This window comes from Carettochelys insculpta, chromosome 4 (genome assembly GCF_033958435.1).
Source record: "Carettochelys insculpta isolate YL-2023 chromosome 4, ASM3395843v1, whole genome shotgun sequence".
NCBI classification, from domain to species: Eukaryota; Metazoa; Chordata; order Testudines; family Carettochelyidae; genus Carettochelys; species Carettochelys insculpta.
The window spans coordinates 121,542,169-121,559,223 of NC_134140.1; the positions used below are offsets into that span (position 1 = coordinate 121,542,169).

Consider the following 17,055-nt stretch of genomic DNA (forward strand, 5'->3'; position numbering starts at 1 on the left):
CTGACTTTTTTCCTTACAATCTTTTCTATCTCCTAAACCTCATTAGGAATGAATTTGAAACACAGTCTATAAATGGCATACAGTTCCCTAAGCTGTGTTTGCTAATCCTCTCTAAATTGGTTTTGATATGATCCTTTTTTCCCCCACTAAAATTGGCTTAGTGGGTGAATTATCCCTGACATTTGGTCCTTTCACCAGGTTCTTAGTGATATGGTACCATGGAACAAACTCTTTATAGTGTTAAGACTCATGCATCCCTCATGCTTAACCATTACTAAACTGCCTAATACCATCATTTGTGCTGAGATTTCCTTTGCTTCTACTTAGTCTTAAAACAGTGTGACATACAGATTTAATCATCTTGATTAAATCACTGAATCCACTGAAACGTTTGCTGTTTTTTTAAAAAAAAAAAATCCAAGTTGCATGTCTGTTTCCACAGAGGCAAATTCTGATACCCTTACTTAAATTGAATAGCACTTACTCCACAAGCAGAGTGCTATTCAGCAAAAAGCTGTAAGAATCTTGTCCTCCTCTAGACTGAAAAAGGCAGTTCCAAAACAATCTACAAAAATTAGCATGGTAGGTGAGGAGCTGCCTCAGCTAGTCAGTGGGAGCTGCTGACCAGAGAGTGAGTTAACCCTTTCTGAGAGGTAAACACTTAAATCCAGGCAGTAGGGAGGTGCCTAGCTCTGCTTATTAATCCACAAATAGGCATCCACTGCGTGAAGTCTGTCATCGTAGGTACATGAGGTATTTCTTGTGGAAACAAGTTAGGTACCTGCTTCATACCACCCAAAAGTAGCCATTGAAAAAGATGGAGATGATGCTACTCCCGTTTTATAAGCTTTCAGTCCACTGATTAGTGCACTTACCTGGGATGTGGAAAACTCATGTTCAAAACCTCCTTCTTTGCCACAGGGGGCGAAAGCTGTTCAAACCTTATTTCTCTGAAGGGAGGTGGGGCTCCACAGTCTCTCCTGCTGAAGATGTTCTACTGTGGAATAAAAAATGAAAGTGTGATTAGACTGAGGGAACTGAGCTCGTGTAGCTTCCCTATCGCTGGGCTAAGGAGTCATACCCCTCCCCCACTTTTCTGGCCCAGTGACTGCTCCAACATTTATAAATACTTAAACAATTTGGGGTTTAGGCAACTATGTACAGCTGTGGATTCCACCCTAGTTGTTGTATGCTCTAGACCTCCTTTCATATTCCCATCTCTTATCACTCTCTGGGTGTGGCCACACTTGGCCAGAATTTTGAAATGGACATGCTAAAATGGAAGAATACTAATAAGGCGCTGAAATGAATATTCAGTGCCTCATTAGCATGCTGCTGGCCACAGTGGTTCAATTGCGCGCGGCTCAGCTACATGGGCCCCTTTTCAAAAGGACGCCGCAGACTTCGAAATCCCCATGTTCCTGTCACTTAAAAATTGCTGTGGCTGGAAGCATGCCAATGAGTCGCTGAATATTCACTTCAGCGCCTCATTAGTATTCTTTAATTTGGCTATTAGCATGGCCATTTTGAAATTTTGGCCAACTGTGGCCCACACCCTCTATGTAGGTTGCATAAGTATATTTATTTTCAATCTGTACTCATCACCTAAATTTTATGTAATTTTTGCATTTTTGAACTTTTAACAATGTTCCTTACTGTACAAGTTTGTATCAGATCTTAATTATTTTTATTTTATTTTAGCTGTGTGTTACAGTTTTCCTGGGTCTAGTTGTAGGTGCCATTTTCTTTGGGATAAAAGATGATTATTCTGGCGTACAAAACAGGTTAGTCAACTCAGGGAATGAATATCAACAGGGCTGATTAAAACCTTAGTGTTATCATCTTAATGAAAATTTGAAGCTAATAATATGCTTTTCTTTGTCTTTTAAGAGCTACCACTTTAAAACAAATGCATTTCTGTAGATCATAAATTACAGACTAATCTCTGGTCTTGCTGTGAACAAAATATGGCTTGGACCTACCTGGAGCTCATTACAGACTCAAAGCCTAGGGACCCATTTCTGCAATCCTTACTCATGTTGTCTACTACCTTGTACAAGCAGTCCTGGTGAAATCAGTAGAATTATTTGCGTAGTAAGTTACTTTTCATTCAAAGTAAGCATGGCAGCACTGGGTCCTAAATTTGCAGTGAAAGATTCCTGGAATTTTATACAAATATTATATACAAGTATTAAAAATGCATAGCTATACATTACTGCTTCAACAATTAAACAAAGATGATCTGGAAAGATTTCCCTAAGGTAAAATTCAATAGCCAAATTTTTCAGACTTCTTGCCTGAAGTTAGGCAACTAAAGCTCTGACTTTGCAATCACTTGTACACATGCTTAACTATAGTGGTAAACCTAAAGGGTCTGCACATGTGAATGAAGTTACTGGACTGTGTATGTTTGCAGCCCAAGGCCACGTCTACATCGAGCCCTGCTGCTGCACTGCTGGCAGCAGCATGAGGCAAATGAGGGCTCTCAAAAATGCAAATGAATGCTCATTTGCATATGTGCATGGCTAATTTGCATAGTCCTGTGAGATAGCTCTGCCACCAGAGGCTCCTGCTGGCAGAAAACAAGCTGTGTAGACGTTGTTCTATCAGTGAAAACCCCCTTTGTCGACAACCCATAATTCCTGGAAAAAATCAGGGATAAGGAGCTGCCAACAAAGAGGGTTTTTGTTGACAGAACCACCTACACGGTTTTTCTGCCAGCAGCAGCCTCTGCAGGCAGGGTTATTTTGCAGGACTAGGCAAATCAGCCATGCAAATGTGCAAATGAGCACCTATTTGCATTTTTGAGCTCCCTCATTTGCATCACACTGGCAGCAGCAGAGCTCCTTTTAGACATGGCCTGAATTTATACTTGGTAGCTAAATAAAAGTGGCTTAATTACCAGAGGGTGATAGGCAGGTAACTGTTGGTAATCAGCACCTCCTTAAAATCTGGCAGTTTTATTAAAGTATCTCAATCTGTGTAGGCGAGGAGCTTCACTTTCGCATCCACAACTGAAAATTTTGGCTTTTCATTTTAGCAGGAAAAGCTCATCTTCATTGCTCATAGTTTTCTCAAATTTCTTGTAGACTGAAACTTTTGGTCTTTTATTTGGGCTTAGTCTAAAGGCGATTTAAATAACATATTCAGTAAAGTCAGTCAAATAACTTTTCATTTATTTGGCTCTGACAAGCAACCACTCTTATCCAGATATTCCAATAATAAATTTAGCTATATCAAGAATTGCTAAAGATTGTCTTAGAGCAAAACCTGCTTCTGTTGAAGTTGATGGAAGCTTTATGATTAACTTAACAAGTGGGATGAATCCCTTTAACTTCTTTAGTAGATCTCGATGAAATTTAAAAAATTATACATGTATGAACAAAGTTAGTTTAGAAGTTTGAGGTAAATGCTTTAAAACTTTTTCTACTTGTTTTCCCCTGCCTATTTTTGGCCATGTTTATTCAGGATTCACGTGTTAATGACAGCCTACTTAATGACACCTTGCTTCTCTGGTGAAGAGTTACTAAATGTTGTGAATTAGTTGGGTAAGCCAACAAGACAAAAAAAAGAATAAAATATTCTTTGTCCAATTATATTTCATAAATAAATCGTAGTTCTTTAAATCCATCCTCCAGTGTCTTATTTTTAAATCTCTACTGAGAAAATGTCTGTCTACACTAGCTCCCCCCTTCAAAAGGAGGATGCTAATGAGGTGCTGCACTGGATATATAGCACTCCATAAGCATAATGGTGGCCGCGGCACTTTGAAAATGCTGCTTTCAATTGCCTGCGGCTCAACTACACAGAGTCCTTTTCAAAAGGACCCCGCACACTTTGAGATCCCCTTATTCTTATAACCAAATAGGAATAAGGGGATTTTGAAGTGTGCGGGGTCCTTCTGAAAAGGACCCTGTGTAGACGAGCCATGCGTGATCGAAAGCAGCCCTTTCAAAGTGCCGTGGCTGCCGTTATGCTAATAGAGTGCTGTATATTCATTGCAGCACCTCATTAGCATATCCCAAAGCGTCTCATTAGCATCTCCCTTTTGAAAGGGGGTTGCTACTGTAGACATAGCCAATAAGGAGAGGCAAGCAATTTGTGTATGAATTATGGTGTATGCAGAGTAGCAAAGCATATACTAAGGAATGCCATTACTTCTCTGGAAGTATTTAGACATTATCTATTATTTTACAAAACAAACAAAAAAAGCCTACTGAAAATATATTCAAAGCAAAAGAATAAAGCCTTTATGTAGCCGATTTTTTGTCAGTGAAAATGTTTGTTTTATCTTAGAGTTGGAGCAATGTTCTTCATGACCACCAACCAGTGTTTCAGCAGTATTTCAGCAATTGAACTTTTTATTGTGGAAAAAAAGATATTTATGTAAGTTAAGCTTGATATAGCAGGTTACATTTCCTGCTAACAATGCTTATCCAATGGCTAGCCTTTTTTGTTGAATAATAAATTGTAATGTCTAGATGACAATTTAGCATTTCAGATTGGTAAAATTATTCATTGCACGTAATATTCATTGCAGACATTTTTTAAATCCTGTTTGTGAATTGTTTACACACTACACATCACTTCTCTGGATGTTTTTTTCCAGTGCCTGTTTTAGGGAGGAGGGGGAAAATCAGCTGGTACTCAGCCAGCTCCCCGTCAGTCTCAGGACTGGGGCTGACGAGGTTCCTGTACTCACAACTGGCAAGTACCAACACAAAAAAACACTGGTTTTGTCCATATAAATTCATAGTTTGGATAGTCACATAATGAGTTGTTTTGTAAACTGTTTCCTTCTATTACCAGAATCATACAGAATAGTTACTGATTGGATACTTGGAACTTTGCAGGCTTTGTGAGTCATACAGTGGGAGAATTATATATTCATATAACTTGTGTGTTTAGATTTTGTAAGATTGTGAGCCATACTTGAAAAGTCTGTGTACACAATTGTGCACAGTAATATGCATGTGTATTTGCATAATAATTATCAAGATTATAACACATCTCATTGACCACTTTCATGTGTAATTACAGTACGTGCACAAATGAATTATTTTCCCATTTGAAACTGCATGCGTGATTTATCAAAGCCTGTCCCCATGTGAAAATGATTTGATTGTTTTCATAACTGGTGCAATCTGAAATATGCTGTGTCTATTTCTGTGTTCTAGACATGAATATATCAGTGGGTACTACAGAGTGTCTTCATATTTCATCTCAAAACTAATGGCTGATCTAATACCCATGAGGACTTTACCAGCCGTCGCCTTCACCTGTATAATTTATTTCATGTTAGGCAAGTGCCCGATCCACAAGTTGCATTAAAACTGAAGAAAATTGACAATGCACACTCATGTTATGCCTCTGTCAATCATTTGAGGTATCCAGGCATGGGTTGGGTCAAATCTTCCTTCTTTTTTTCCTTTCTATTTAAACTCTATGTACCAATGTGGCATCATTTTTCTTGATGATTGGAATGTCATGAGATTGCTATGCAAATTGCTTGACTAGGCACACTTGCTAAATTTCAGGCATTTTTATCACAGTTTTTCTTTCCCATCTACACTATCCTCAGAAACAGGCGTTAAGCATCATTCCTAAATGGCTCTATCTCACTGGTTTCCATACCATTATTGTTTCTCTTAGGCTATGTCTACACTAGAGAGTTTTGTCAACAAAACCAGGGTTTTGTTGACAAAACTCAGTGTCTGCCCACAAAAAGTGTTTTGTCGAGTCTGTCAGCAAAACTCAGCACTTTTGCCAACAGTGTTCTGCCTCTCCACGATGATGAATAATGCCTTTGTCGACAGTTTCTGTCAACATAAAAGCCGTGTAGACACTCTAGCCAGCCCTGTTTGCTGCGCTTCTAGTTGGCTGGTCTGTCGAGTGGCCGGGCACTCTGGCCGCTCTGTGTACAGAGCGGATCACTTTTTTGATCTGCTTTTGTATGTGGATGTGACCTGTCAACAGACATTTTGCCAGAAGATCTCTTCTGAGAGTAACTTCTGTTGACAGATTGCTGTAGAGTAGACATGGACATAGTAGCTGTGTCTACACATTCACAAAACATTGAAATAAGCGTCCCTCTTTTGAAAGAGCGGGAGGAGCGTCCACACATGTAATACCTTCTTTCAAAAGGAAATCAAAAGAATGGGGCGTAGATATCAAAATCTGAATCCTGATCCCAGATCAGGAAGAGTGGCCCTGTTCAAAATACTAAATCAAAAGAGTACGTGTGTAGACGCTCCACAGTCCGCTTTTTCGAAATACAGATCCTCCATGGCGCCAGTCAGCCGGAGCGCAGGGCCACTCCAGCTGGCAGCAGCGGGGCTCTATGGTCCCTGCCCCCAGCTGCCTTAAAGCTACATGCACGCAGGAAACCCCTGGCAGGAAGCTGAGAGCGTGCTAGGAGCAGCCTCTGCACGTGCTTCAGCCCCCATGTTCCAGCACCGCAGCATGGCCAGCAGCCAGCCTTCCCCGTAAGCCCCCTGGCCCTCCCTCTGAGCCCCTGCAGGGCTCTCAGGGGAGAAAAAGAAGGGGACCCCTCCTGGACGGAGCGGGAGCTGCGGGACCTCCTCGGACTGTGGAAGGAGGAGAAGGTCCTGCATGAGATGGGGGTCAAGCGGTGCAATGCCGCTGCCTTCGGCCACCTGGCTCAGGGCCTTCAGACCAGGGGCCACCCAGAGCATACTGCAGAGCAGATACACTCCAAGATCAAGGAGCTGCAGCAGGGCTATGCCCGGGCCAGGGACCAGGCCAGCCACTCTGGGGTAGCTCCAGCCACATGCCCCTTCTTCTGGGAGCTCCCGGGCATCCTGGGGCCCCGGGACAGCTCCTCACCCCTGGCATTCCTGGACACCTCTGCTGAGGAGCTGCAGCCGGAGGAGGAGGAGCAGTGTGGACCGGGGACCCAGGAGGGCAAGGGCACCATGAAGTGCTCGAGTGAGGAGGGGGACCTCACCATTGTCATTCCCTCCCACTCCTCCAGCCAGGTGACCGGTAGCTGGACCTCCCTGGACATCGTTGAGGGACCCTCTGGTATGTACATGGAGGAGCGCACAACTACTCCACAGATTGGGGGCTACGCAATGGCTAGCTGCCCGCACACGGGACTGGTGGTCCCAGGCTGCACACAGGCCAGCCCCCACATGGTATGTGGCACCCCGCAGTGGCCCACCAGCAATGCCCAGCACTGCAAGCTGCACAGGGGCTGTGGCTGGTCAGTGCTGGACAGAACCTAGGGGGCTGCACACGGCAGGCCGGAAAGGGCCACCTGCATGAGAGACCTCGGGATGCACCCCCAGGCCGTGAGGCCCAGCCCATGGGGGGCAGGTCGGTGCCCCTTGCGGGGGTCAGTGTCCTTTGGGGGAATGGGGGCTCCATGGGGTGTGCTACAGCCAGGTCCTCTCCATCCAGGGCACATTACTGACATGCTGTCTCCCTCTCCACACAGCCACGCCATCCATAGGCTGGGAGAGCCCTGCACCATCCCTCATCCCCGAGAGCCACCCTGCAGACCTCGGAGGCGCCTGGACGCCACCCCATGCAGCGCACCATCGGGGCCATGGCCGGTGGCCCCCTGCCGGGCCGAGGAGGAGCCAGCCAGCACCAGGCCGAAGTGGCCAAGCAGCATCTCCACCTCAGCAAGCCTCAGATGGTGTGGCGGAGGGCAGCCTGGGAGAGGCTGCTGACCACTCTGGAGGGAATCGACCACACCCTTCAGTACCATGCGGCCTGTGTTGCCCGCCTCCTGGTCCCCCCGGCAGCTCCCCCTGCCGAGCCTGCCCCCACCAGGCCCACTCTCTGGCCTTACCTGCCATTGTTCCCCACACCCTCTCCTCCCCACCGGGGACTCCACACCCGGGGAGGCAGGGGCTCTGGGGCTGACGGGGCTCACGGCCCACCACCCCTGTCCTGTAATGAGCACCCCACCCCCGTCTGAGTTAGGTTCCCCCCCATACACAGTTACTGACAATGGTCTCGATAAATGTTTATTCTAATATTCACCACTCTGTGCTGTGCTCCTCAGGGGGATGGGGTGGTGGTGGATGTGTGGGTGCAGTGCGGGTGGGGTTGGTGGGGATGGTGGATGGCAGATGTGAGTGGCATGTGGGTGTGTGTGCGGGTCAGAGGTGACCATTGTCAAAGGCCTGCCTGAGGGCCTCCCATATGCAGTGGCCGTCCCGGTGGGCCTGGCAAATGGGGGCAGTGCCCAGCTGCTCATAGTCAGTGCCGGCCAGAGGACCACCCCCCAGGAGCTTAGGCATCCCCTTTTCCTCCACAACATTGTGGAGGATGCAGCAGGTGCCCGCTACCTCGGGCACATTCAGGACCCCCATCTCCAGCCACGTGTGGAGGCACCTCCACCGCCCCTTTAGGCGCCTGAAGGCTTGCTCCACAATGTTGCGGGCATGGTTGAGATACTGACTGAATGCCTCCTGGGTGGGGTTGAGGTGTCCCGTGTACGGCCTCATGAGCCATGGCTGCAGGGGGTATGCCACATCTGCCACCATGCAGAGCGGCATGGTGACATCCTCTGCCATTGGGATCTCCCACTGGGGGGCGAACGTGTTGGCCCCCATGCGCCAGCAGAGGCCAGAGTTCTGGAAGACCTGGGCATCAGGGGTGCTGCTGGCCCAGCCCACATAGATGTCAGTGAACTGGCCCCTCACATCCACCAGGGCTCGGAGCACCACCGAATGGTAGCCCTTCCTGTTGACATACTGGCCGGCGCTGTGTGGTGGGGCACAGATGGGGATGTGTGTGCCATCCAAAGTGCTGCTGCAGTTCAGAAAGCCCAGGTCCTGGAAGCTGGTGATGGTGTTGTCCAGATCCCCCAGGCGGTCAACCCTACAGAGCAGCATCGCGTTGATGGCTCTGATGACCTGCATGGGGGAGAGGGGGACACATGCTCTAGTGCAGGTGTGGCAGCTGTCTCCCCCCAGCCTTGGGTCCATTCTGCCCGCCTCCCATCTGGCCCCAGCCCCATCCAGCCCCTGGACCTCCTCCCATCCAGACCCTTGCAGCGGTGGGCTCCCCTCACCCCAGCCCCTACCCCCAACCACCCGTGTGGGAAGCATGACCTAGCCCTACCTTACCTCTATAAGGACAGCCCCAAAGGTAACCTTGCCCACCTCAAACTGTTGACCCACAGAGCAGTAGGAGTCCGGAGTGGCCAGCTTCCAGTTGGTGATCGCAACCCATTTCTCCAGTACGAGGACTGGCTGCAAGCAGATGTCCTGGTGCCAGAGTGCATGGGCTAGCCAGTGGCAGATCTTCTTGAAGGTCCGCCTCAACATGCGGAAGTCCCACAGCCACCTTTCCTCACCCCACTCCCCCAGCACCAGGCACTCCTACCAGTTGGTGCTGCTGGCGTGGGTCCAGAGGTGTCAAGGCACCCGGGACGGTGCCTGGTGGTGCCCTGGGTGGGGGAGCCCCACGGCCCCAGGGGGACCGCCCAGGTACCCAGTGAGATCGGGTGCAGCTGTGGTGATGGTGCACAGCACTGCCAGCAGGGTGTCCATAATGAGGGTGTCCTTCTGCAGGAGCTGTCACTGTGCCTTCATCGTGGGCACAAGTGGGCTCTGCTGGGCTAGGAAAAGCTGGGCAGCACTCAGTTCATACGGAGTGGAGGGAGGGGCCCTTTAAAGAGATCAGCTGGCTGCGGCTCTGGAAGGGCTTGTCGGCCATGGGACCCCATCCGCGGCGTTTCCTGCCTCCCTTCTTTCGAAAAAGGGCTTGAAGCCGTGTGGACACTCTTTCAAAAGACCATGGCGGCACTTTGAAAGAGTGGATCGAAATGCTGATCCACTAATGGCATTGGGTGCTCCCTTTCAACAGCCGCTATTTCAACTGCTGAACATCAATTTTCGCCCTTTCGATAGGGTGCTCGTGAGTAGACCCAGCTAGTGACTTTTAATCATTCCCTCATAAAATATTTTTCATTACAGCTGGCCTTGCTGATTAAAATCCCTTATCAAAGTATGATTATAAACAGTCTCCCAAGAACTGATATTAGTCTGCTCTTTTCATTTGTTTCCTCTGTTATTAAGACCAGTTTTAAAATTGTAGACATCTGTTTTAGACTTAATGCAGTTTCAAACAGCATGCTTACCACACACTATGGGAAGGTCAGATTGAAATATTTAATGGAGTAAGAAATTCAATACTCAGAATTTCAAGATGTTTTAAAACTTTAATAATCATTAATCATACATTAGCAGATGTAAGTGCTGGAATTAGGAGTTCTAGTGGGTACGGTTGCACCCCCGGCTTGAAGTAATTTCCGTTATATACAGGTTTAGAGCTTGTTTCAATGGCTCTCCATGTGCCCACTATGCAACTTGTTCCATCATCTCTGTTAGCAGAATGCAAGTGGAAAACAAGAATCACTTACTCTAAGTTTTAATCTTAAAGAGATGAGCCATTGTGGCTCTGTTAGGATATACAGTAAGAACGCTTACGTGACTATGAAACAGCAGTGATTCAGAAAACCACTGCCTAATTTTTAGGTGCCAACATCCCTTGGGAGTGTTGGCACCCTAACACTCCTGGGAGACCCCAGTAGAAACAAGTGAAATACTATTTGATGTTTTTTTGCTTACATCAACTGCTGTATGGGGTGAGGTGTGAGGTGCTCCCTGTTCAATTTTTTTAGCGGTAACCTGAGTCCTTATTGAATCAGGAGTTTTCCTCCTCTATCTTGGCTTAGCTGAGACACATTACAGCTTTTTCCTCCTGCTGTTTCATTGAAAAATTCTATCTACAGTTCCCTAACCTCTTCCACAAATACACATATCAGGTCTGTTGTAGACAAATTCTCTAATTTTTGTACTTGTAAGAGTCGGAACTCCTCACGATCAGCAAGTTGAATCAGTTATCACAAAATGAGTTTTAATAGGTGACACCAACAACATGTTAGGATAGTACATAGTGTAAAAATTATTCTGACAGCCTTCTTGTTTTGTTCCCTAAGGTCTGAAGCCAAAAGCAGATGCCTTCTTTATAATGATGTTGACTCTTATGATGGTATCTTATACAGCCACTTCTATGGCATTAGCAATTGGAACAGGACAGGATGTGGTAGCTGTTGCTAATCTATTTATGACCATTTCATTTGTTTTTATGATTGTGAGTACTGTCATGATGATTTTATTTATTAAGACATAAATCCAACAAGCTGTGAAATTCAGAGCCAGATAGAGATCTGACTTTGAATGTTGCAAAAAGATCAAGAAGCTGGAGCTTTTTTGTTCCACTTTATTTCAATATAAATACATGAACCAAAATCACAAAGTTCAAGCTTGTTTCTGAACTGCTCTAGAAATTTGGGATTGGCGGAGGTTTGGATTTGATGTTCTAGTTAGTTATGTTTCAGTGATAAAAATAATGAGGAAGAAGAGGGGATGGATCATGCCAGGGATAAGAGTGCAGGTGGTGTTGCATGATGCTCCACTTGCTTTGCAACTAGCACATAGCTCCCTTTGAGACTGTATGATTTAGAGAGGACCTTAGCTAATCTAGAGTTGGGGAGCAGAGAGGTGGCTTAGAGTCACATTTCCTCCACTCTCCTCAGCTGAGGCAAGCATAAAAGCCTTAAATTATGAGACCATTACCTTACTAACCATCAGCAAGGAACCCAACTGACTAACAGGCTAGAATTTGATACTCTAATTGACAGGCCACACACAAAAGAGATCCATGTTGTCTGCAATACACTCTGGATAACAGAACATCCAGTTTTCCACCTGGGGCAACAGCACTAGACTCGATCTCAGGGCCACTTAGGGAAAATTCTCCATGAACACACTTGGCATGGCTCTTCAAAAATGTCTGCCCTCTTTTTGTCCAGTTGCCATAAAGAAGCAAAGGCAGTATATGGAGAACAGAAAATTCAATTTCATGTTTTAAAAACTATTACTTAGCAAAAAGCTGATTTGAGGTTCTCCCTTAAGGACTAAAAGCATAGCAAATCAGCATAATCAATCTCTATAGGAGCTACTTGTGTGCTCAGATAGGAGGATATAAATCTCTTATTCCCCAGTGTAATATGACACAGACTTGTGTATAGCATATCGGATTAGTAATTTGTGTTCTGGACTGAAAATATTTCCTGTGAAATGGAACTTAGATTTTTTTTATTGGGTCTTTACTGTCCACAGATTTTCTCCGGGTTGCTGGTAAATCTTACAAGCATCATGTCTTGGCTCTCCTGGTTGCAATATTTCAGTATCCCTCGATATGGCATGACAGTAAGTGCTGGGGTTTTTTTTGTGCATTGTGTTCAGAAGCATTTGTCAAAAGGGACCATCTGAATCAGATAGGAGAAATGAATCCAAGTTTCACAGATTAGTGAGCGAAGGGCACATTGTTGAAACATATTGAAACTAAAACTTGACATGGCATACTTTTAGTCATGTGGCATGCAGCATTCCCTCTAATTTTTTCCATCCATGGGCAGAATAAATTTTTGTTATGTGTACCAACGCATGTGCAGATGTGCACGATCAATAGAAACACATGCTGTCTACTGTGGATAGTTTTGGACATTCTGCTAATCAGCTGGGCAGAACCTGAATCGCTCCTGGGCTGCTGCCCATGCGCTTAGCTTACAGGCATGAGGAGTTTACAGAAACAGCAGCTAAAAGTGATTGTAAGAGGTAAGTGTCTCCTATCTGCAAATAGTTCAAATGTGCAGAGATCTCTGTGTGTTTAAAACTGTTTCTCAGTGTCACAGGGTGGGCTCTTCCTAGCCCCACTGCCTGTGAGAGGGAGGGTGGTAGATCTCTGAGGCCCCTCAAATTGTGCTCCACCCAACATGCTTACTAGTTGCAGTCTGCCCATAATGCCAGAAAACTTGAAGATAAATTTGATTTTTAGTAAGTATCTGATCCTCTTGGTTTGTCATTGATCTGATAGGTTCCGTCTCAGATATCCCCTTGAGATTGTCATTTGATGTGTTGTAATACCACTGAGCCTGCCTAGCTGCCCTCCTACTGAGCCAGATCCTCTGGTCTCCTCCAGGGATGGCACAGTGGTGGGGGTTACAGCCCACAGCTGAGCAACAGACACTGAGAGCAGCTCAGCTCTGAGAAGGCTCAGTCACAGGGACTTGACACAGCACCCTGCTGCACAACCCCAATGGGACCACAACCGCAGATAAATCTGTCTTACTCTGTGTACAGTTTCATGCAGAGCAAGCTCATAAATTATTTGGACCTTTTATCAATAAAAGAGAGAGATGCACTATCACTATTCAGAGATCATTGTCCCAAGTACCAGGCTATTAAGTTCCTTGAATACTACTAGTGGCCATTATGTCTGGATTAGTAAAACAAGTTTATACTTCATATTTCTAATGGCATGCGGGAATGGTGCATGCACACAAATAGAATGTACACATTCAGCAGATGATAACTTTTCTAATATGTTACATGAAGTATTTTGCATAAAGCAGATGTCATGTCACATTCATATTCATAAGCATATTTCTATAAAGAATATGGGATGCAACATTACAATTGCTTTAAATTGTCATTCATTTGTTGTTTTCTTTTATCTTAAAAGGCTTTGCAAATTAATGAATTTACTGGTCTGAAATTTTGCACTGGTAGCACTAATACAAGTCAGATTGCTACAAACTGCACTCAGGTTAGCCAACCGTAAGTATGTTTCTCATTACAATGAATTGTATTAGAAGACATTCACAAGATTTCAAGGGTTTTATGAACGCTAGAGAATTTGAGGTACATTCACCACCTCCAGTAGGATATTTGACAGTAATGTTTCTTTGGTATTAAGAAAAAAGGTTTTTGTATTGTATGTATTGAGCTAATATGCTGCAGAGGCCACTTGCAAAAGAAACAATGAAGGTATTCATAGCAGCATTAATATGCCATTGTGATTTTGCATTCATTATTTCTATTAAAAACATAAAACAGGCAATCTTATCAGGCAATCTTGCAATATCTACTCACCCAGTAACCTCCCCTCATACCAGACTATTAATCCTACAACATAAAAAATAAAAGTATACATTGAAAAGAATAGGTTGGATACCTGTGCGATCCTTCTGACCACCTCACAGTCTTCAATGTGGTTATCTTCACAACCTCATTGTTAAGGAAAGGATGTATTATTATCCCCATTTTACAGATCGGGGAGGCACAGTGGATATGTTTACACTGCATCTGGGAGAAGCCACCCAACCTCCATCTGTAAACTTAAGATATTGGAACTCATGCTAGAATGCTAGAATTAACTGTGTAGACATTGCATTTTGGACTCCCTAGTATAGAATCATAGAACACTAGGACTGGAAGGGACCTCGAGAGGCCATTGAGTCCAGCCCCCTGCCCCAATGGCAGGACCAAGTACTATCTAAACCATCCCTGATAGACATGTATCTAACCTGTTCTTAAATATCTCCAGCGATGGAGATTCCACATCCTCCCTTGGCAATTTATTCCACTGTTTGACCGCCCTGACAGTTAGGAACTTTTTCCTAATGTCCAACCTAAACCTCGCTTGCTGCAGTTTAAGCCCATTGCCTCTTGTTCTATCCTCAGAGGCCAAGAAGAAGAAGTTTTCTCCTTCCTCCTTATGACTCCCTTTTAGATATCTGAAAACCGCTATCATGTCTCCCCTCAATCTTCTCTTTTCCAAACTAAACAAGCCCAATTCTTTCAACCTTTTTTCATAGGTCACATTCTTTAGACCTTTAATCATTCTAGGGAGGGCTGCTTGAGAGCACAAAAGTGTCAAAGCAAGGCCTGCATGTCTACACAGCTAGTTTTAGTGGATCAGCGCATACCCTGCTAACACATGTCTGTGGATCCAAATTGGAAGGCGCATTCATAGGGTGACCATATCTCCCCTGGCCATATATGGGACACAGGGGAGGGATGGGATCCCAGCCAAAACAGGAGAGATGGTTACCCTACCTGGGAGCAGGCGGTGGCTGCCTTGTGGGGGCTGCCACACTGCTGGGGGCATGGTGGGGTGGCAGCTGTGTTTCTTGGCTACCCCATGGCTTGGGGCACCAGGAACGGGGCTGCTGTCCTGCCAGCAAAGCTCCCGGCTTCCACCAGCAGCGGGAAGCTGGGTGGGAGCCACACCAATCTGGCTTTTGCCAACTGGCGGAAGCTGGGTGGCAGCTCACAGTTCCCCTCAGCTGTAGTAAGCTGGGCAACAGCCATGCCACCGCGTGGGTTTGGCTCCCCCCAGCCAGAGGAAGCCATGTGACAGCCGTGCGACCACGCAGGTCTGGCTCCTGGCTGCCCCTCAGCTGGGGAGCCTGAACTGGGGGCAGCCACCTACGCTATAAAAAGTGAAATAAGGGGCAATTAGCCCCTTTGGCATAATAAATCAGGATGTCGGGATGGTGCCCGAAATAGGAAGGATGTCCTACCCAAAATGGGATGGATGGTCATCCTACTCATTCAAAAATGGAGTGCAGACATATCTAGTGAGACTAAGGCCTGGTCTACAGTAGGAAATTAGGTCTGTATAACACTGTTGCTCAGAGATGTGTAAAATCCATGCTGGCTGAAGACATTAAATCAACCAATCCCTGGTACAGGCAGTTCTAGATTGAAGTAAGAATTCTCTCGTTTTAGCTGCTTCCCTGTTGGTGAGGTGGAGTTCCTAAGCCAATGGGAAAAACTCTTCTGATGGAGAAAGTAGTGTCTTCTCTGAAGCACTGCACTGTAGTAGTGCAGCCACATCTCTGCAGCGTTTTAAGTGTGGATACACCCTCTGTGACTTACACAAAAGGTCTATGATAGAACTGATAATTAAATTTGACTCCTCAGTCCCAGGACAGCCTGTCTAGTAGACTACCATTTCTGTGCAGTTTCAATGTGTGTCAAGTGTGTAATCTTATCTCAAGCCAGTCAAAAGTGGAAAAAAATGGAATTTAAATCCTTGAGTTCTACGGGGTCAGGAATGCCTGACATGTGAAATATTTCCATGCATTTTTTTCTGAAGACTTGGCTGTTAAAAAAAAAATGCCTTTATTGTCATGTGGTATTCCACTTCAAGTAACAGATACCTAACAAAGGATTAATTTAAAAAAAAAATGTCTGTGTGTTTGTAGGTATTGTACTGGAGAAGAATATTTGAAGAACCAAGGAATTGAGGCAACTTCCTGGGGGCTGTGGCAGAATCATGTGGCTCTTGCATGCATGATTATAATTTTCCTTACAATTTCTTATCTGAAACTATGCTTCATGAAAAAGTTATCTTAAAACAAAGGTATAAAGAAATTGTTAATTCACACTGGGTAGTATTATGGTTAAAAAAACTGACTTGATTTTTTGTTAACATTCTTTCATATGGTTCTTGCCTCAAAATTTTACCAAAGGTAAAAATCTTTAGCAACATTGAAATGCATTATCTTAAAATTTAAATTATGCCTGAATTTACTTTATTGTCGTGGAACATACAAAAGAGTATTCATCTTTTCATTAGACCAATTGTAAAGGCAGTTTTTAAGCTGCAATAGAGAATAGTTATGAAATGCTGATAATTAATGGTTCTATCCACAATGAAAAGGTTCCATGGGTGTGGATCACTGAAGATTTTCTTAATTTTGCAAATCCAGTTATACTCTGACGGTGACGCTGAAACTGTTTTTTTGGTGGAGGCAGGCCTGCCGACGGGAAGGAGGGGCAGAGGGGGCAGTTGTGCTAGGGTTGGTGAATTCAAGAGGGCCCAGTGCTCCCAAATGCTACTGCAGGAGCAGCAGCGGCTGGAGCCCCAGGTCCTTTAAATTGCCACCAGAGTGCTGTGTGGCACTCCAGGCAGCTCTCAAAGCTGGGATGTGGGAGGAAAACAGCAAGGTGTGCTTTAGGCAGCGTTGATGGCTGGCTACCCCCGTGAGTTAGCCACTTCCTGGAGTCCAGAGTCACCATCCCCATTTTGTCCAGGGCTCCAGCAAGTCTGTTGGCCCCATCTTGGCTAGATACATGTACCCTAATGACATCCTCTATTCTGTTAATTTATGTAACTCTGTTGTATTTATTCCTGCTATCCTTGAACAGAAAGCTT

General features: G+C 45.2%; 1 protein-coding gene across 1 annotated transcript in view; it reads left to right on the forward strand.

Annotated features, from left to right (window-relative positions):
• LOC142012803 (broad substrate specificity ATP-binding cassette transporter ABCG2-like) overlaps positions 1-16,253 on the forward strand; it is a 30,333-nt gene extending 14,080 nt beyond the window's left edge. Inside the window, exons 9-15 of the mRNA XM_074993643.1 lie at positions 1,702-1,784; positions 4,297-4,386; positions 5,178-5,302; positions 10,982-11,136; positions 12,168-12,257; positions 13,573-13,667; positions 16,103-16,253. Of these exons, the coding sequence (XP_074849744.1) occupies positions 1,702-1,784; positions 4,297-4,386; positions 5,178-5,302; positions 10,982-11,136; positions 12,168-12,257; positions 13,573-13,667; positions 16,103-16,253 (789 nt within the window). The remainder of the gene's footprint in view (positions 1-1,701; positions 1,785-4,296; positions 4,387-5,177; positions 5,303-10,981; positions 11,137-12,167; positions 12,258-13,572; positions 13,668-16,102) is intronic.
• Positions 16,254-17,055: the final 802 nt, after the last annotated feature.